A 21,423-nucleotide genomic window follows, 5' to 3' on the forward strand; every position below is an offset into this window, starting at 1 on the left:
TTAAACATTAAAGTGACAACATGTCTCTTGAGGAGGCAATGAGAATTTCTCTGCATCAAGGATGGTAAAAAAAAGAGAAAGAAAGGTATAAAACCACCAGTAAAAGAAATCACACACATAATTAATTAAATCCTATAGCATACAATCCAATTCCTGTATTTCTGTTGATTCACAGAGACAATCATGAGCAGGGGGAGATTATCCAGTCTACTCTGGAGACCAGTGGCTCATAAAGGCACATAAAAATGCACATGAGTTGAGAACCTATCAACACCATTCTGACAGCCAAAGGAGATTGTCTCCCCAAACATTGTTCAGAAAGACTACTCTCCTAGAACATGGTCCAGTTAATTTCTTTTTAGATACTGGGGAAAAAAGTACTCTTGAAATTAGTAGAAGAACCATTCCAAGAACACAGCAGGTATTCCCATCCAAATAGAGCATTCTACCTGCCAACCAGCCCCGTTGTCTCAAACCTGGTAAGACCCAGCTGTGGGCCAACATATGTCCAGATGATTCATGAATACATATGATATAGGGAGGGAAATACACAGCAATGTCATTTTACAAAATATATATTCCTACTATTCCTCTGTTAAACAATAAAATAATTTATTCTAGACTTTTAGTAGGATTTACTTCTATGGATAACCAAACTGAGCCAACACTGCTATCAGATTTCCCTTCATTTAGCTGCCTGCTTTTACTAAGCCACTATTTTAATGAGTTCTCTTCCAAGCTATAAGGTTCCTGTTAACAGAAGAGAGATATTACTTTGGATTTCTGTCAAAATCAATACAGTGGTTTACTTGTCCTCCAACTGCATTGACACTATCTCTGGGACTCTATTTGCTTGGTACTTGTAAAAGAGGGACAGTATTCCCATGAATAGGGCCCCTGGGCCAAGCACAGCTTCCCGTGGAAGTGGAGACTTCTTATAGTTAAGTTGAATTTGGTCCAGCATCATTCTCATAGAAAAGCTCTGAACAATTTCTACTTTCTAATGGATATGTGAAAGGGAATATTTTCTTTCTGGCTGGGACTCCAAAACGCAGCTGCAAAAGACAGCTTGCTTTTATCCTACTCAGCTGGTATCCCACATAATGTGCCCTGACTTCTATGTCTCCTTCAGTTCAGTTAGGAGGCAGATATTTCCCACAACATTTTAGCAACGAAAGATACAATTCCACCTACATCCATAATTTCAGTGCACCTGAAAATCATTGGTTAAATAATTAGCCTTTGATGTGCATTCCAGAAAGACAGCTAATTAAAGCCTGTTTACACCACACTGTGCAATGCAGCCCATAGAGACCCAAGGTAGCTCAGGTATGAAGAAAAAAAGAGCTGGACTAACCCACTCTGCACTGGCATCTCTGCAGAATCAAAGTAATCAGAGAATAAAGTGCCTACAATTGTTAACAGGTAATAGTGACTGTAGGTGTTGCATGCAACATGAGTAGATTAAAAAAAAAAAAAAAAATCACAAGTGTTATTTCCAAGTCAGTTATTTTAGGCTCTTAAAATATCAGTGTTAGAGATGACATAATCCTGCTATAACCAAGGTACTGAGTACTCAATAAAGAGCTTTGAGATTCATGGAGAGAAGACTATTTCTTATTAAAAAGGACATTAATATCTTGTGAAGAAGAGATTTAAAAATACCAAATGTTGCATGAATGAAGCAGTCCACTTTTAGGATGTGCACTGATGCTCAAATAGCTATGAAATGGCTAAAATATTCATGAATAGTTTGTGTGCAGCATGTAAAAAATAATCTGTAATTCTGCTTCTGAAAATGTATATGTACTCATATATTGACTTTTTTATCAATACTCAAAAGGGAATTTTCAAGAAAAGAGACTCCTTCAGTTGAGAGCACAGATACAAAAGAATAAACATATGCTGTATGTTAGGACTTCCTAGTCTTTTTGACATGCTCCAAGGAATACAACACTGAAAAAATAATGCTAGTTAAGCATTTTAAATTGTAATGTCATGTGAAGGGGAATTTTATTTTCTAGAGACAGCCTTCCTTTGACAGCTGAAATTAAAATAAGAAGACTGCCTTACATCAATGGAATCAAACTAGGGTAGATTACCTGGGACTGCAGATGCAAAACTGGTTACCAATTAAAAAAGTCAGACTCCCACAGAGCAATTATTAATGGCTTTCCATTAAACTGGGAGAGGACCTTTCACAAGATCATAAAATGCTCACTTGGACTATTTTATGCAATGTTTTTTGTGGGTTATGCCATCAGCATACTCCTTTCAGCTGTAAAGGACAATAAGGTTGCCCCCCACCCCAGGACTCCTTTCTTCCAAGCTAAACAGTCCCAGCTCTCTCAGCAACTGCAGACTTTAACCCGAATGTGGGAAAAATCTCAACTGCCTGTAACAAGTTCACTTCCCCAAACTCCTGGAATAAAGGGAGCCTTACTGAGATGGGTAGGTCTCATTTAAATTAAAAAGCAGATGGCACTGAGAAGGTTGAAAGAGTACTTTTTGATAAAATAGCTGGGGTACTTAAAGAATACCTAAAGAAATATAATACTTAAAAAAATACTTAAAGAAAAGTAAGCAATTTGTAATGATACACAATCTTTAGAAACCCATTTTGTCAAGGAAAAGGTAGCACAGAAATCTGAAATCTCAGGTAACAGGGACAGTAATGACCACAGAATCCTATTTAAATGGAAGGCAGGGAAATGGAAAACCCAAGCACACATGCAAAATGACAAAGGTTAAAAATAATATGCAGTAACATTGAAATATCTTGTTTTAAAATAATAAGCTAAAATAATTGGTAGGACAGTACTGACATAATTGGATATAATATATGCTTTACCAGGTAGAAAAAAATACAGAAATAAGACGGTCATGCCAGTGGAGAAAAACATGCTCTATGCCATAGAAAGCTTAAGACAAATCAGATTAACAAGTTAATAGTGTTAATGAGCATTAAATGATCCTGTGGACTGAAATTCCAGGTCTAAGTAGTGGTGAGTACAGTTGCCAGAACTCCCAAAGTGACCATAAAGACAGAAAATGCAATAACCATGAAATGGTAACAGAGATTAAACAACAGGTGCCAGGGAAAGAAGCACAGTAATAATGACATATTTTAGTCATCTCCTTGTAGCAGACTGCACAAATCTCACACAAAGATGTGATGGTTTTTACACAATGTACTTGTACCATGAAGCAGTCACACCAGAGATTCACACGAAAAAAACCAGTTTAGTAGTGCAGGAAACTTGATTTTAAAATACTTTTTTCGAAGGACAAACATTTCAACAATGACCATAATGGGGTATAAAACTAATATTGTTGACAAAGCAAAGGAAGATATAAAAACATTTATGACAATGATTTCAATCTCAAAACAGGACGGCTATATAAAGAAAAGATTTTTAAAAGGAACAGAAAGTGAGCACCAAAGGGTAAAGCCTTTTTCAAATGCAGGGGCACTTCAAAGACAAAATGTAGAAGAAAAAAAACTAATGCCTGCCAGCTAATAAAAGATGACTTTAAAGCAACCAGAAGGAAGTGAGCACAGCCAAATAGTAAGTAAAGAGAAACTATTAGAAATAAGAAACTATTCTTCAAAGAGTTGAAGTTGCATCGAGATGTGGAAAATACAAAGACCAAACTCCAGCAAAGTAAACACAACACTAAGGCAGCCTGCCCCCAAAAGCAAGGGAAATCTCATAAGATATAAAAAATAACACTTGTACTTCGTCAAAACTGGCAGGGACAGAAAGCATACCTGACAGCATGCAGGCCAACAGATGATCAAGGACTGAAAAGAGCATCTGTGAGGGCTGTATTAAACACATGTTGGTTATGGTGGAGCTTGGGCAGACTCCTGTGCCAGAACCCTTCTTTATGGGCAACATGATGTCATTATCTACCTCAAAGTGAAATGCCAGGAGACTAAAGAGTCAAATAAGTGGTAACAAAACACCAGGATCAGAGGAAGTCACCCAAGAGAGCTAAAGTCAAACAACAGTGCAGATACTCTTACCTAATATCACCTCAATATGACAGAAAAGGAATGTATCAAATACAATGCCGTCTTTCAAGAGACATTTCAGAGAAGATATGGAGAACTACAAGTCAACCAGCCAGACATTTGTATGGTTAGAAGATTCAAGGAGTAGAAACTGCAATAAAGAAAATGAGTATGCACCTGGGTGAGCATTTTATATTGCAGGAGAGCAGACACCACAATTTTCTCTACAGGTAAGTGACAATGACAAAAACTCCAGAATATTTCTAAGGTGACAATCCTGCGAATGAGCAAAGCTTAGCTGACCTTAGATACCTTTACAAAACCAAGTTAGGCTGAGTACAGGGTGCCTCAAAAACACTTAAAAAACCCTACAGGTCCTTACATGGTCAGTTGATGGAAAGTTATTAAAACACTGGCAAAAGTAAATGGTTGGTTTGCACAGCACAGCAAAGTTGCTGGCGGATTCATGCTCAAGCCCATGACATTCAACATATTGATAAATGATCTGGAAAAATGCAGCAAGTAGCTTTGAGGAAGTTACTCACAGAACAAATGCACAGTGAGATTAACATGTAACCACTGTGCAAAGTTTGCTCTCCATCTTAGGAGCAATACAGTGGAACTGGAAGAGATACAGAAGAGAGCCAAGGACAGCCATAGGCATAAAAAGGCTGCAATGAGGAATGAGAAGATTGATCAGATCCATCCAGGTGGAAAAAAAAAGAGACTGAGAAGAAGCTATGGCAAAGATGTATAAAGTAAGATATCACACTGAAATGGTGAAAAAGAAATGATTGCTCATTTTGTTTTCCAGCATAAGAAACTAGGGTATGTGAAGCCAAACTAGAAAGCTGCTCAGTTCCACAAGTTCAAAACAGAGATACTTCCTCACACAAGGAGCTAAGCTGCAGAGCTGCCTGAAAGAGATTGCTGTACAAAGAAAAATTATACAGGTTCAATAAGCAGCTGGAAAAGTTTGTCAAAAAAAACCCCCAACAAATTGTCTGAAGATTAATAAATATATAAGCATTGCCCGTAGTTCAACTTGATTAAACAACTGCATATTGAAAAGAAGTATTTAGTAGTATATAAATATATATACTACTATATAAACATAATATTAATATAAATATAATATTATATTTTATGTAAGTATAAAATAGTATCACTATTCTCTTGCTTCCTTCTTCTACTCCTCACTACATACCCATTGCTGGCCACTTGTCTAATGGAATAAAGGACTGGAAGGACCATCAGTCAATGACAGCATGGATGTTCTCAGCTGTCGAAGCATCACAAGAAAAATGTACTTTTAAGAATAAATATTTACTGCACAAGAAGTAGACCAGAAAGACTTATTGCCAAAAAAAACTTGGGTTTTTTTGTGATTAATATACAGGTTTCTCTATCAATATGCATTTACTTTCAGGATTGTATGTATTATAAAGCTGTCTTTTTTTTTTTTGTGAAAGACATTGAGACAGCTGAGCTGTTTTGGATACATGATCTCATTTACTACCCTCGTCCTTCATTTACAGTCACTGCTTATCTACTTGCCAGCTATTGCAGATTTGTTTGAGACATCCTGCCTTAGTGCAATGGTGCTAAACAGAGCAATGGAGACCAGAAGTCTCAGGATCTGCAGCTTTTAAAAGAGAGGTTTATTCCTGTTCCTCTAATAGGTTATGACTCACTCTTGAAAAAGATATATTGCCTGGGTTTATGCCTATCAATTTTACTTGCATTTTTATACTTGGTGTTTTCTGAGAAGATATTTATTATATCCTTCCAAATGGAAAAAAAGAATATTGAAAATGTTAATAGATAACTTTCTGACAACTTAAAGGAGTGTTTAAAGTTTTTAACAGATTTTCTACTGAGCCAGAATATCATGCTCACAATATCATCTTCTACTTGAACTTCAGCTTCTCAGTGCTGGTTCCTGATGTTTAAATTGCCTGTATCTCAGACTCTTCATAGTTCCATTGTCAGTGTATCCAGATCATTATCTATTGAACATTTCTAGAAAGCTGAATGATAGCTGCACAGTTGCCAGTGTTATAAGGTTTAAAAATACATTTTGATGCTCACTTTTAATACAACTTTCAAGACAGTTGCTATACAGTGATGACATAACCAATAGAAGTAGTTTTGAGTAGACTTGCTAGCTTTATCTTTCTCCAAATGAAACTTTTAAAATAAAAAAACCCGAATGAAACACTATGTGCCTACAGGCACTTTCTACCAGTAACTATTTTACACACACAAAAATATTACATTTAATTTCAACCCACAAAATGTTACATTTCCCAGAACAAAATCTAATCTGTCTATTCAGATCTTGAATGGAAGCTCCTACATGTATCTGTCAAGTTCTAATATCAAAATTACAGTCAAGTAAGTTAAAATTATGCTATGAAACTAGATATCCATTTCTCAATATTGTCATTTTGCTTAAATTCCACATCCTAACACCTTAGTGAAAAGTACCTATTAGCTAAAACTATGTAAGAGAAAAACTCTGTCATTAATATATTTCAATTTTTAACATTTACAAAAAAGCTTCTAATAAAACTCAAGTACAAAGAAAAATAGAATGAGGGATAGTCTCTGATGTTAGACATTTTCTTCCACTGCAATACCTAGCTACCACAGATGTTAGCAACAAAGTCACAATAACCTGTATCACAAAATGCAGTAAATGAATTCAGGCATGCATAAAGCCCTAATGAAATTAAGGATACTCGTTTAGGAAGGTGATTTTTGAGGCAAAACAGTTTGCAAGAAGTAGTATTTTGAATGTAATATGAATAATGAAAGATGCAAATCTCTTGTGCAAAAAGTTGAGTGTTGTGACATCTCAACACAGGAAGTATCAGATCTTGTCTAATAAACTGAATTTCAAGTATATAAAGGATACTTCATCTGAACAAGTACTTCCAATCACACTTAAAACAGAAATAAAAGCTTACAATGAAACACAGGAAAAAAATTAACCATTGTTATACGTGATCTTGTGGCAGCTTTGTTCTTTCAAATGTGTGCAAAAGAATGTTTAGAATTTTCTTACAATTCATAAGAAATCTGCTTGAACCTCAAGCTTCCCCAGTATTCATATATTTTATTTTTCAACTGCCATTATTTACAAGGGAAAATGTTATTCAAGAAAAGAAAGCAGTTACAACACTGACCACCAACACAATTCTTTGGGTCTGTCTTTCCCAAGACTATTTTAGTAATATATTCTCATTCTCTGCAAATCTGATTCATTCAGTTTGTAAGAAGAGGCAACCACTGAAGAACCTGACAATTCAGTAAGGCTTCCTTATGGTTTGGACAGAGTCAGAATCACATGAAAGAATCTATTTGCATAATAGATCTACAGCTAGTCATGTGAGAAGTGTGAAATTTTGATTTGTGTTTTCTACACTTGATGCAACTAACAGAAGGATTAATTAAGAGGGGCTTGCTAGGGGATCATACACTGGATTACAGTTCAAAAGGGAACTACAAAATGAGTCTTCCCAAATAAATACTATGATCTCTATTCATATGTATTCTTATACAAAAGCCTTTTCCCATTTTAGTAATTCTAATAAAAAGCAATTAAATGAAAAGCATTTTACAGAAGTTATAGTCCTATTAACTGTTGTATCAAGACCATAATTTGTCCAGCCTGGGTATGATAAAGATGGAGGTGAATTCCACTGTTAAGGACTTACCATAGGTTGCAAATGTTCGTCTTTGTTGTTCAAACATGAAATCATTGATGTGAGCTGGTTCTGCATATCCAGAAAGCATGTTTCTAGGTGCAGCCATTTGCTGAGTCCTAAATGGGTTTTCTGGTCCAAACTTCATTAAAAATGTTAAAACAAAGTGCAGCAGAATCAGTAATTTGTTATTTTTGTGCATTTATTTTTTCAGGAAAAAAAAAAAAAACCCACAGGAAAAAAGAGACCTCTCTTTCAAAAATGGTAATTCAAAATCAACTTTATTCAATTCAAAATTCAACTTTAAATTTCTTTGTGACTACTGAATAAGCTTCTTTGTCTGTTACTTCACATGGTAATCATTCAGTTGCTCTGAACAGCTGATTTCAGGATTGAACTTTCTAGCCTGTATTACTAGCACAGAGCTCAGGTTGATACTGACTACTTGACAGAATCAACACATACTCTCATTTAGTATGGGACCAGTACAAGCATTCAGAAGACAAAACCCAAGGCTGTCCCACTTTAGGTTTCCCTAACTAAAACATTTACACACAAGAGCACTGAAGTAAGTTAAAAACAGTAGTTTTATTCGTACACGTCATGGCTTTGATATGTTGCAAGCTTGCTGTGAAAAGGCCAATTTATGTGGTTCCTCAAAAGGTTTTCTAAACATAAAGCACAACTAATGTAGAAATTTGAGACTGGTGCAGTATTTGTCTACCTAGAAGGCTAAGCCCTGGTCAAAGAGAAGACAAATTGTACAAAGAAGTTAAATATGGAAAAAAGTTAAACGCTTGAACAGCTATTTTTATCTTTCAGATAGCCTGTCAGTTATAACAAAATGGAAAGTGGTTCACATGGCACCAGGCAGTCTAAATTCAGTCTTAAAAGGCTTTTCAATATACAAATTTAGCATAGCTCAAGTTACTAAAATTCTTAATACTGATGTGAATAATTAAACTGAAAGTACTTTGATTTTAATGTTAAATCCTCCTCTTAAAAGTCTTATATCTGCAAGTCTTACAAATGTTAATTCTGCCCTAATGAGCACAATGAGTAAATAGCAAAAATGTGAAAATAGTAAAGGACCACTTCAATGCAGTTCATGTTTAACTCAACATCTTTATAATGCTATTTTCCCAGCTTAATTTTTAATTTTCATAGCTATAATTCTGATAAACATTTTAAGACTCTTCTTAGAAGAGCTTTATGCAGAATATTAAAATTCAAGCACTAAAAATACCAACACTCTTGTTTAGAATCTATTTTCTAGTTTTCCCAAACTGTATTCCAAAATGCAGCAAACATTCGAAGAAGCTGTCTTACAGGAAATTCACACAAAATTTATACAACCTCTGCCCTCTAAGCCAAAGGCATTTCTGCTCTAAAAGCCAACATTGTTTCTTACCTCAGGTGCAAACATAGTTTCATAAGTGGGATTGTACTGAACTTCCTTGATAGCAGGATCAAGGTGGACTCCTGTTTCCACATCTTCCTGAAATAAAACAGACATATTAACCCATTTTTCACACACAGACATTTAAATATATGACATCACCTTCATTCAGACCAAATGAGGGCTGTAGTTCAAGATGACACTTTCAGCACTATGAAAGAGGAAGAGCACCTTGGCCAAAGTTTCTATTTTTAAAAAATATTGATTGCAAAATCAGTGTCAGGTGGTCACTGAGAAACTCGTCTAAAATACTTGAAGATTTTTGCATATGAATAATTATTTATTTTTATTTAAAGATTTTATGCACATGTTTTAAAAACAGCATCAAGATTGAAGGAAAGCTTTCATTTTTTAGGATGCTTGAAAACCAGACTTGTAAAGAACCAATTAAAATGGTCACAAATATTACATATCAACATTACATACAAGTGTTAAGTGTAACAATGGTTTTCACAGAATGCAATAATCTCTTATTTCCAAAAGGTACCTTTTCATACTGAAAGGTTTAAATGTAATTCAGCTTTAGTACTTAAACACATTTGCAAGTTTGTAGTGACAAAAATTTAATTTGATAGATGAAGGGACAAAAAAGAGGGATTAACCAAAACAATAACTTCAAGCAACTCACAGGGGAAAATTCAGAAGGGCACATGCAGCTGAAATAGAAGACAGAGAAGAAAGAAAATGGCTGACAAGGTAGCAGTGCCCAAAAAGACCCGGTTTCAGAGCTTTACGAAGGCTCTTTCACATCCACAGAACCGCTCCCCTCATTAAGACCTCAGTTAATGAACGAGAATATTATTTTTCAAATTATTACTGTAATTGTTTCCTGTATTTTTATTCTAGAAAAATAGCAATTGAAAAGGACTCAGAATGTGCTAGTATACTGACAAAATCCATAGTAATCATACTGAAAAAGCTATCTTAGCATCATTACTTAGTCACTGCTTACCTAGAACAGGATCCCAAAGCATTTGTGACTTACAAAAAGAAAGTGGCACAACAAGAATCAAATTTTAGCAGTTGCTTCATTAATAGAAAACTATCCCAAATAAACTTAATCTTGCTTTGTATGATATTATCTATGAAAGAGCAAAATGGCACATTCTTAATCTGTTTAATATTATTAGCTATTCTCTGACATGCTATACCCAGAAGCTTTTTTTCTCCCCAATTTAACAGCAGGACAATTACAAATTTGCTCATGCATACAAGATTTAAAAGATTTTAAAACCTATAACACAGAAAAGAAAAAACAATACCTAAAGATCTCTGTCTTGTTACCTGATTCAATTTGATTAAAACTGCTCAACAAAGGAAAATAAAAGCATGTTAAAACACTCCAAACAAAAGAAAAAACAAAACAAAACAAAACAGAAAAAAAGATATCTGCAATCCCATTAATTGTTTTTCTACTAAGGATACTGTCTTAGTAGAATTGTTAAGTCCAACCAGAAATCTTTACTCTCACCATGTTATCAATTATTTTAACAGGCAGGTCCAGCCATTGCACTGATCTTGCCTGAACCCTCAGCACTACCAGTTCTCAGCCTGACCTCATTTTTCTCATCACACAACCTTTCCAATTCACTGGGCTTGGATGTCAACAACTACTGCTACATTCACAGCCCCGACTTTCATACACCATGAACTTGCCTGCAAACAGCACAGTAGGCCTAATCCTGTCATTCAGCAAAAAATCCACACGTCCCCAGTTAGAACAGGAGCATACCAAAACCACTTCCTAACCTGTGTCACCTACAAACTTGTACTTCCTTTTACTGCTCCATGTTGTGAGGACATTTTCCACATTTCAAGTCACATCATACAGCTTACTCTTCCAGCTATACCTCACATCTTGTCCACAAAACTCAACATTTGAGAAAATAAAAATTAATATAATTGATAATAAAGCAAAATTTATCTGATCAATGATTACTTGATCAGCTTACTTGAAATTAGGACAGTTTTCCCCCCTGCTCTTTAATCTGAAAAAGCAAAAAAATCCAGGTTTGCAAAAATGCCAAGAATTTTTCAGTTCTGCTATTTTTCCTCCTCTTTTCTTCCTGTGAAGTTCTATTATATGCTGCTTGGTAATTGAGAAAAGAAACAGATTGTGCCATAAAAGCTGATCCTCTGCTGGATGATTATAGCAATTCTGGTTCTACTTCGCTGCTGGTGGAACAGTGCTGAGTCACTTGAAAGCCACACAATATGTTCACTCCTAGACCACCACAGGCACATTCTTTCTGTGTGAAAACCACCGAGCCTTGAAATTGAAGCACATGTTGTATTTATCAGAGCTACACTCCTCAAGACCTCCAGTCTTATTCACTTTTACATATATTAGGGCATCAAATGACAATCTCATAACATGCTACTGAAGCACATAATGGTTATCTCTTCATTACGTCATTTTGCTTTAAACTAGGAAATAATTTGAATGTGGTCCAACTACCCACTTTACTTTCTCAGTATTTTAAAAAAATGAAATAGTGATAGGAATATAAAGTATTGACAGAACATATTGCCAAATGTCACTCCATAGCAAGAGTTCAAATTGCAGCAGACAAATTTTCCTTTGGTCAGCACTGGTAAGTGCCATTTTGTACAGCATTACGAGACTCTAGTAGGTAGCAGAAACATTAAAAATATTAACCTAGCCCATCATTCATTTCATCAATTGCCAAGCTATCTGCATTGGGGTATTTTGGTTGTGGCTTTATTATTTTTTTTTTTCTGGATGAGAGGAAAGAACTCATTGGCAACCTCTGCACATGGTGAAGATCTCTGGGTACAGCTGCGTGCATCGCCAGAAGACCATTTCAGCAGAACTCATCTTTCTAGGACCCAGAAAGCAAGAAAAGGTAGTACAGGTCTCACAACACTGTCCCTTTATGCTGGCATCAGCCTTAACTGCATGCATTCCAGATGTATTTGCCATAGCTCCAGCTCACAGGGAAGGGATCAGAGGAGAAGCAGTCTGACAGAGCTGTGACTGAGATAAGGTAATCTAAGAGATCACCTCTCTGCTATGCTGTAGCTTTTCCTTTGGTCACAGGAATTTATCTAAAAGCCTAAGGTGAGCATTCCATCCATTATATGCCAAGTGTAACACAAGTGGCTCTGTGGGATAGGAGATGATCAGTAGTTAAGCTGAAAGAGGGGGGGCATCTGTGATTTCAGTGAAGGGCTAAGTATTACCCTAGATTACTCCCACTCTCAAAGGCACAGGAACTATAAAAAGGGGGGTGGGGTGGGGGGGGGTTACAAAAAGCTCTTAAACAGATAGTGTTCCTCCAGAGAAAGAGAAAAGTTCAGCTATATGACTGGCAGAGGAGCAGCTGCTGTTTGCTACAACTCAGAAATTGTATTAACATGGGCTTTATGGCATGCTGGAATATCATTAAAGGGCCGTACACCCCATATAACCTTGTACTGAAGAATTAAGGTTTTAGGAAGTTATGTTTTACTGAATATGGCTATCTTGAAAAACATAACAGGAAGAAGCTGTAAACTCTATGTGTCACCTCTTTGCTTTTCTCAGCACTAATAACAAGCACCCAACTGAAATACAGTGGCTAATTGGGCACCACATGTCAGGTAAGACACATGTGACTGTAAAGTGTTCAAAAGAAAAAAAAAACCAACCATGATAGAAGGCCTAAGAAAATACAATGTGAATAGAAAAACTGAGCAACCTAATTCAGCAGGGAAGAGATTCAGATTATACAACTTTGCAGAAATAAGGACAACCAAAAACTGAAAATGCTCTCTTCATAGATCTACTGAAATTTGGTAGACAGGTTGAATGAATTTCTGTCCAGAGAGATGCAAGAATCACTGCTGATACAAGGCAAAAAGAGGCAGATGATGTCATTTCACCAAACTACTTATTGCGCTGATTGTGTTGTTTTGGGTTTTTTTAATAGATGTGATGTCTACTTGCAATATCAGGTTGCTTTTTTAGTTGAGATGATTTGATGAGGTAAAAAAAATCTTTTAATAGTTAAATGTTGTCCTTTTGCACTTCTTGTTTAAAAAAACACAATCACATTATTATAGGGGAATGGCACACGGGGCTGTAGACTGGAGTATTAGCATTGCCTAAGGAATCTGTCTTGAGACAGAAAGAAGCTTTTGATGCTAAGTGTAGACAAGGGGGTGCTTCATTGGAACTCCCCAGAGATCAGTGAATGTCTGGTTCCTTCTGAGGCATGCTCCTTCAGACCTACCATAAAGCTTGGCGACTTTAAAGCACAAGAAAGAGGAAAGGAAACAGAAGGTATTTTGGACTATAAATACAGTAAATCAGATTAACTTTCCACCTTAAACAAGTTCCTTAAACAAGCCACAGTCGTCTTTTTTCTTCCAAAAAACTCCCACCCAAATGCCATAAAACAATAGTGTTACTTTCTATGAAAATCACTTGATTTATAGAATAAAAAAATAGCCTAATAATAAAAAAAAAGTTAAAAAAAGCTTGCTAGAAGTTTCTTTGTGTGCACACAAAACATTCCTTGAATTAAACAGCAGCAAAATCCCTGTAACAGACAACAAAGCAAAGCCTTAAATAAAAAGACCAAGGTGTGCTGTGTACTGCAACACTGGATGGTAATTCTGCTAATTTCCTTAGAAAGAATATAATGTGGCTTATGTTTTCCAACTTCATCTCATGCAAGCAGAGAGTTTTGATGTCTACATGTTGGGAGTTTATTTATTTTTTTTTTCTGGACATTTCAGATAATAAACCTACAACATTCCATTTCCCCAGGTAAAGTCATTACTAGTTAGTCAAACAGCTAAAAAAGGCAGGCTGCTTTGCATAACATTTAATTAGTTTTAATTATCGATCACATTAAAATGCGGTAAATTAAGACCGCACCCCATGAGCCACTGAGACTTAAGCAGTTTGTCACTTATCAATTCTTGCCTAAACCACTTGGGCTGTCAAATACACATTATCTCATTCTGAAGATTTACAAATTTATTACCAAGAGATAATTCATTTGCAGTGAAGCTCCAACATTAACACATGGCTGTTATCAGCTTTTACTCTTTCTACCCATTCATGCACGCCTAACAGTAAATGACCGCTTCACTAACTTTAACAGAATAAAAACAAACCAGCAAGAAAAGCATACGCTAAATGGTTCTGTTGAACTAGGCCAGACTCCCAGCATCTTGCCGGGTGATGAGTTCTAGATGTCTACTCTCTATAAGATATTTTGTGTCAAAGAAACCTGGAAACCCCACCATGTCAGAGAAGACAAACATTCCTAACAAGTAACACTTCCCAAGTCTACTCATGTTCAAATCACTGCTACAGAATTGTCACATGCCACTTTGTATCTTTCTTCTCTCCATAGCTGGGAGGATTAGGTTTTAAAGAAACAGTAAGATCTGTGACTGAAGTCTATTTCCTCCCCTTATGTTAAACTTTTCTGGAAACCTGAATAGCGCCAAAGGTAAACTAGATTCATAGGGAACTGACACTTCCAATCCCTTCTCACATTAAGGGCAGCACAGATCCTCCAGCTCCTGTACTGGGCTGGGGCAGCTTAGTTATTTTAACCCAGTTAAATGTCCTCTCCTCAAAACTACCAAAGGGCATACTGTAGAGAAGTATCATAAAATCTGTTCCTCATCTGAGTCTTACTCTGGACACAGATCAAACAATAACTGTTCTCTCAAAAGCAAAGCTTACAGCCACAGTGCCTCCTGTAAAGTGATTTCTTCACAGAAAGTGCAATTTCCTGAATTTCCTTCTACATTTATAATTAGAAAGTGAAGGTAAAACTGTCAGGAATGTTAGGGTGATTTCCTCACAGAAGTAGAAACTGTAGGAAAACTGATTATAATTGGGTTTGACAATGGCCTGATCATTGGCAACTGGGCTCCCTTCCCTTTCTTGAAGAGCCTCTATTTACAATACTGTCATGCTTACCTACTACTTGATGATGTATTTGGAGACAGAAAAGATCTTGATTAACCTGTCCACTTCCCACAAAAGAAAACATCGGCCTTATGGAAACTTGGCATCTAGGGGAGAGTAAGAGCAGAGCAAGGGTATACGATGATACTTCTGCACTCTCCCAACAGCCAAATGTTTTCAGGTCTTGGTGAGACTTGAGGAAATCCATGTGTTTTTCCTCATCCTTCAATGGATCTCTTCCAAGTACTTGTCCAGACTCTCCTTGTAACAATGCAAAATTCTTCAACACACAGGACTTCTTGGCATGACAATAAGACCTACTAGACATTGCATGAAGAGTTGCATCCTTTTATTTGCTTTGAACCTAACTCCTACTAGACAGCTTATGCTTGTGCAATGGAAGAGACAGTGAGTATTTAACTCCCTCTCTGTGCCATTTAATGATTTTGTAGGTGTCTATCCTACTTTACACTTCAGCTGTCTCTTTTGGTCATCTCAATACTTCCTCATACAGAAGCAGAACCATTCTCCAGCCCTGCTTTCCCTCTCTGAATGCCCTGCAGTTACAACCTATCTATTTCTGCATGAAGGGACCAGAAGTACAAAGTTTCAACCTCTGTTGTCTTCCCTCAAGTGATTTTAGTGGTGCTAAAAACAGTAACAGAAGCATGCAACTTTCATCCAGTGGGCATTCCAGTTTAGAATGAGAGTAGAAGTATTACTGGATTGGAGTCACCAATAATTATTGCTGTTATCTACTATGAGCAATTTAAAATCATGATAAGCAAGAGGTCTACTTCAAGAAGCAGACTGTAAGTAGAGGGTGTAACAAAAGCCAGCCCCTCAAACTTTGAAAACACATTTGCTAACCATTAGTACCATGTCCAATTACAGAATAATTATTTTCACAGAAATGTGACTTAATGTAACTGTGATGTACTTTGAAACAAGAACTCGGAGGACTTCTATAGAAAAAATGAAATACATATTGGAATAACATATTAGGGCTATATTTGATATGCACACTTTCGTAGCCCAAATGCTGTCAGCTGAATTACTAACAATGACACCTGCTATCAAAGACTGAGGACTCATTCCTGTTTAAATCATACATAAGTCTAAGGTCTATGCCAGCTAATAGGCCAAAATTCTGAACCAGAAACAGGTAAAAGTGTTAGAATGCAGAAAACCAACCATTTAAGGTTTGCACTCTCAACTGCCAAAAATGCAAGCTATGGTTTATATTAGTTGTATGACTAACCCTTCTAACCTCTCTTCTCACCATCAGCTTTTGTTACCCATTCCTGGTTCTTTGTGCAATAAATATCTATGCACTTAAGAGGACTTGATCTTTATTCATATCAAAACAACATCTTCACAAGTGAAGTGATTTTAATGAATTGTAATTTTGCTTTCCTACTTTATCAGCTTCCTGTTTTTCCAGGCCTGTACTTAGAGAGGACTTGTGACTTACACCCAAAACACCACATCTTTCACATCTGTTCAGTAAGGGCTTTCTAATTCTAAAGAATCAGGGTAAATTCCTGAGGAGTGTCTGGCAAGCTTCCACTGCTGACTAGTGGGACACTTGTCATTCTTAGACATGGAAGCTGTTGAGAATATGTGGCATGTGAGACCTGCAGTTATTTCTTGAACTCTGGAAGTCCAAAAAGAAAGCATGATATAATTCTACAAAGAAACGATCTGTTGTTACTCAGAGTAGGTTGTGGTGCTAAAAGAAGCTCCAGTATGCTGTGTTCTGAAAGTCTCAGCTTGAAATTGTTGCTATTTGCAGTTATATGCACCTCATCTACGTTCACAAGTAAATGTTATAGACGACATTATAATCAAACACCTTGATATTGAAAAGCCTCACACCCTTTTAATCTTAGCATACTGTATGAGGCAGTTCTAGATGTGCTTGCTGGCAGATACTCCTTCCAGAGCATAGCCTGGCAAACAGCTTTAAACTGAATGCACTGATGACACCTAACTTTTTTCCAGCTGCTTGTTTCTGCACTGATACTGGAGATTCATCTCCACCAGCACAACACTTGTGCAAACCAGATCAAGGAATGGATCCAAGGACAAACAACTTCACCACTGTTTTATTTTTTACAAAATTCAGATCAGTTCCCTGACATCAGTCCCTGAGCAACTACAAAAACCTTTGTGCTGGCATGGCAAAGGGAAAACCTGTTGCTACAGGCCTAAGGGTGGTGGAAAGCACATCCAGTGCTACTTGCCACTTATCACTAACACTCAGGAAATATCATAGATGTTAATCAGCATTTATTTTGAAATGTGCACAAGATAGCCTGCTGGATGCTGCAACTTGAGAAGCCAGATTTCCAAGCTTCTAAGAGACAAACAAATATAGTAACTATATGCAATACAACATCTACACAAAAATATGATAAACTGTGATAGAATATAAATTAACTAATGACAACAAAGTGAAAGAGTCCATCCACCTTTTGGTCACTAGGCAAGAAACTTTTCTGAGCATGTGTCAGCAGGACAGTAACAATGACAATCACCACAGCAAGATGCCTGCTTTTAATTAGAAATTTGTTGCCTCCACAAAAAATCCCAAAGCTAAACCAGCAGCCTCACCCCTTCCCTTTCTGGTATCACAAAGTGAGCCAATGTGATACTGAAAATGGAAAATGAAGTAACAGCGATATGGACAAATATACAGCAATAACGAAATAGAATCACCAGCCATCTCTCAGGCTGCCCTTTAGAACAGGATTTAGTTGCAATCACGCACTAATTTCACCCCACCACCTGGGAAAAACACCCAGGAAAACACCTTATACTGGGAACAGCAAACAAGTATCCAAGGTACTGTAATCAAGGCACGCTTTGAGATGGAACTAACACGCTTTAATAAACTTAAGCCCCGCAGCCGGAATCCACGGGAGCTCCCCGATACACGCTCTCCCCATCACAGCTCCAACCCCCACGCCTCAGGGCAAGGCAGGGCAGGGCCAAGGAGGCAACGCACCCCCTTTCGCCCCGCTTCCCCAGCCTGGGACTGCTCCAGGGTTGTCCCCAGCATTGTCCCGAGGCCGGTGGTGCGGACACAACGCCGGGCAGGCGGGAGGCCTGGGCCCTGGAGGGTTGCCTACCTTCACGGCTACTTCCGGGGCCGCATCGACGGCCAGGGCAGGGGGCGCGGCGGGCGGCGCCCGGAGGTGCAGCACGGCATCGCGGCTAGCAAGCACGGCGGCGGAGCGCTGGGAGCCGCCTTCAGTCTCGGGTTCCGAGTCGGGCTCCGAGTCTGAGCCGCCGTAGGAGGCGAGCGCGGCGATCGCCGCCGACATCTTGGCGCGGGGGATGACGGGACGGGCAGGTCCTGGCAGCTCCGCAAGGCTCGAGGCGTCCCTTCCCCCGCAGAACGAGGGGGTGGGGCTGCGTTTTCAAATTGTGTCTCGTTAAAACATAAAATACACTCTAAAGGATAAATTGTGGTCTGTTTCGGGATATACGGACATTTGATGGTGGAACATTCAACTTGGCTGTTGATGGTGCTTAACCTTTCAGGACTCCATGTCAGAACTACAAGCTCCAGCATGCAACGCGGAGCCGCGCTTGGAAGTTCCCCCCCCGCGCCCGCCTGCACTTTGCGTGGCGGCATGAGAAAATATTCGACAGCCCCGGGAGAGCTCCCAGCCGCCTACTTCTTCCCGCACACAAATCGTCTTGGCCGTCTTTGCGGCAGAGGGCAGAGAAGCAGGGAGCAAGACCCTGCAAGACCCCTAGTTGTCACCCCCAGGCTCCCACCGCCGCGGTCCCGCGCCGTGCCCCGGGGAGCCGCGCCCCCTCGCGCTGATTGGCCGCAGGCGTACCCGGCTTCGTTACATCACAGCGGCGGGGCCCCGCCCCGCCCGCGCCGGGGAGAGGGAGCCCGGCGGGCCGGACTGTACCACCTGCCCGCCCGCGGGGTGGGGGGCGGCGGTGCATGGACCAGCCCGAGCATCAGGCGGTGGGGGGGGGCGGCCGGGTTCGGCCGCCGGGTAAACAGCGCTTCCCCCCCGCTCCCTCCCTCCCGGCTCGGCGCGCCAGGAGAGGCCCCGCCCCCCGCGCGCGCACACACGCGCACACACACAGAGACACGCGCGCGCTGCCCGGTGTCTATTGTGAAGCCGCCGGGGACGCTCCGCGCCCGCCGCCGCCCCCCGAAACACGGAGCAGCCAGCTGGGAATGGCCAGCGCCGCCTGAACTTCCAGCGCCCCGGCGGCCGCGGAGGGAGGGGCTGAGGGTGCGGGCGAGCGGCGTGAAGGTGCGCGGCGAGGGCAGGCGAGTAAGTGCCCCCCACCCCCGTACCTTCCTTCCCTCGCGGTCCCTGCGGCGGACGGGAGGGACCGGCCCCCGCTCCCCATCGCCGGCGGGATTGCGGGACGCGCCTACCCCACAAAGGGACCGGCGCTCGCCAGGTGTTGGTCCCCTCCCCTTTGTCCGCGCCCGCGCGGGGGGCGGCGGCGGGAGCGAGTGATGGAGGGAAGGAGGGAAGGAGGGAAGCACACCGCGGAGCCGCTTTCCCTCGCCTCCCCGCCGCCCCCGCAGGCAGGGGCATGAGGGGGGCGTGTTGCGAGGAGGCGGAGGAGGGGAGGGGGCCGCACTTGTGCAGGAGCACGGCGCTTCCCTCTCCTTCTCCCGCTCCCGGCCGCCCCGTGTGCCGGCGGCCGGCGCGGCGGCGGGATCGGCCGGCGGGGAAGGTGCGGCGGAGCGGGGCCGGGGTCAGCGCGCGCGCGGGCGGGCGGGGGGCGGCGGGGTGACGTCACCGCCGCCAGGTGCGGGGAGAGGCTCCCGCTCCCCTGCCGTCCCCTCCCGGCCGTCCCCGCCGCGGGGACCGGGGCTGGCGAGGGCAGAGGTGCGGGCGGGCGGCGGGACTGCCGGTCGGAGCGCAGGGGGATTCGGACCGATTCCAGGGCAGAGCTGCCCGCTGGAACACTGCTACCATTGTTAGGAGGGCTTGGAGATCGCGGGGGATGGCCGGGAGCGAGGAGAAGCACGTAGGTTCCAACTTCTCCCAGCCCGCTCCCGAACGCCCGCGGACAGGAGAAATGGGAAGTACGGAACGCCGGCCGAGGGCTGGCTGTAGCGCCAGGTGTGAGCATTGCTCGCGCTTGCACCTGGAGCGGTGCAGGGCCGTGACTTCCCTTCGAGCTGCATGTGCTTTCAGAATTAAAGTGAGCACACAGTGACATCTAATTGTGACACAGTGGCATTTAATCTGATTAAATGCTCTACTTTGAATTTTCCACCCTTTTTCAGCAGTCACGGTTTGAAACATTTGTGTTCTTAGCTTGAGAAGGTATCACTTGGTTTCATTTGTTTCTTAAAAAAGGGTAGAATAAACGTAGAGGGCATATGTTGATAGCGTGGAGTGGAGCAAGGTGCTGCATTAAGGTCTGTTCTGTTTAGACACAGGTATGCTAGAATCAGGATTTTAGGTGAAAGTCCCAGACATTTCAACACCAAGACCTTTTGTTTGCATCTCCAACAGCTGAAATATACCACATTGAACTAGCATTTCATATGGTAATGAGCTGACTTTTTAATCTTAAATCTATGGATGAAGAATCCATAAGTAAGGAAAGCTATATGATGCTTCACATGAATCACTGGTTATTACTATCAAAAGTGATTCTTCCACCGCATTTGATTGGTTTATTGGCAGTAATTATTAACTGATTCCATATGACTGCATTCCTTTTTCTCTTGGCATGCAGATGGTATTGTCTGAAGTTGAAAAGTGTGCTTCCTGAAAAGTGAAAAATTTCAGGGTCTGTCTGTGCAACCAGTTTGTGTGGAGAACTGTGTTGAAAATCATTAAAGTAGTTCTGCCTTGTTATCCTTGAATTTTAAGTGTTTGATTCACAAAGCTTTGGTAGTTGACTTACGTAGCTTCAACTATGTTGTGTCCAAGCATCCGAGTTCGCTTGCCAGTGGAGTGTAATCATCTGGGATGCTAGATACTCTTGTTATAGAACCTACAAAAACCACTTACTGGTTTTAATTAGCTGCCTTTCTGGTACCAGCAGTAGTAGGTAAGCAAATACATAAGGAGGTGTTCAGGGCAATACTGTTGCTTAAATAGTACCAAAGATTAATTTTCAGCAAGCAAGCCAATGTCACTTCTGGATATGAAAATCTGATTTAAACATGCTTTAAACGTGTAGATGGCTAACGTACACCATGAACTAAAATCTGGTTTTGTCAAAAAAGCTGAGGAGTTGCTGCTGGTCATTTGTGTTGAGCTAATATACTGGCTAATCTTGACTATCAACT

The 21,423-nt window shown here is 40.4% G+C and overlaps 1 protein-coding gene across 1 annotated transcript in view; it reads right to left on the bottom strand.

Annotated features, from left to right (window-relative positions):
• CDC40 (cell division cycle 40) overlaps positions 1 to 18,479 on the bottom strand; it is a 37,775-nt gene extending 19,296 nt beyond the window's left edge. Inside the window, exons 1-3 of the mRNA XM_015622128.3 lie at positions 18,257 to 18,479; positions 9,140 to 9,226; positions 7,741 to 7,870 (exon numbers count right to left, since the gene is read on the bottom strand). Coding sequence (XP_015477614.1) covers positions 7,741 to 7,870; positions 9,140 to 9,226; positions 18,257 to 18,451 — 412 coding nt within the window. The 5' untranslated portion in view covers positions 18,452 to 18,479. The remainder of the gene's footprint in view (positions 1 to 7,740; positions 7,871 to 9,139; positions 9,227 to 18,256) is intronic.
• Positions 18,480 to 21,423: the final 2,944 nt, after the last annotated feature.

The sequence above is a fragment of the Parus major genome, chromosome 3 (assembly GCF_001522545.3).
Source record: "Parus major isolate Abel chromosome 3, Parus_major1.1, whole genome shotgun sequence".
NCBI lineage: Eukaryota > Metazoa > Chordata > Aves > Passeriformes > Paridae > Parus > Parus major.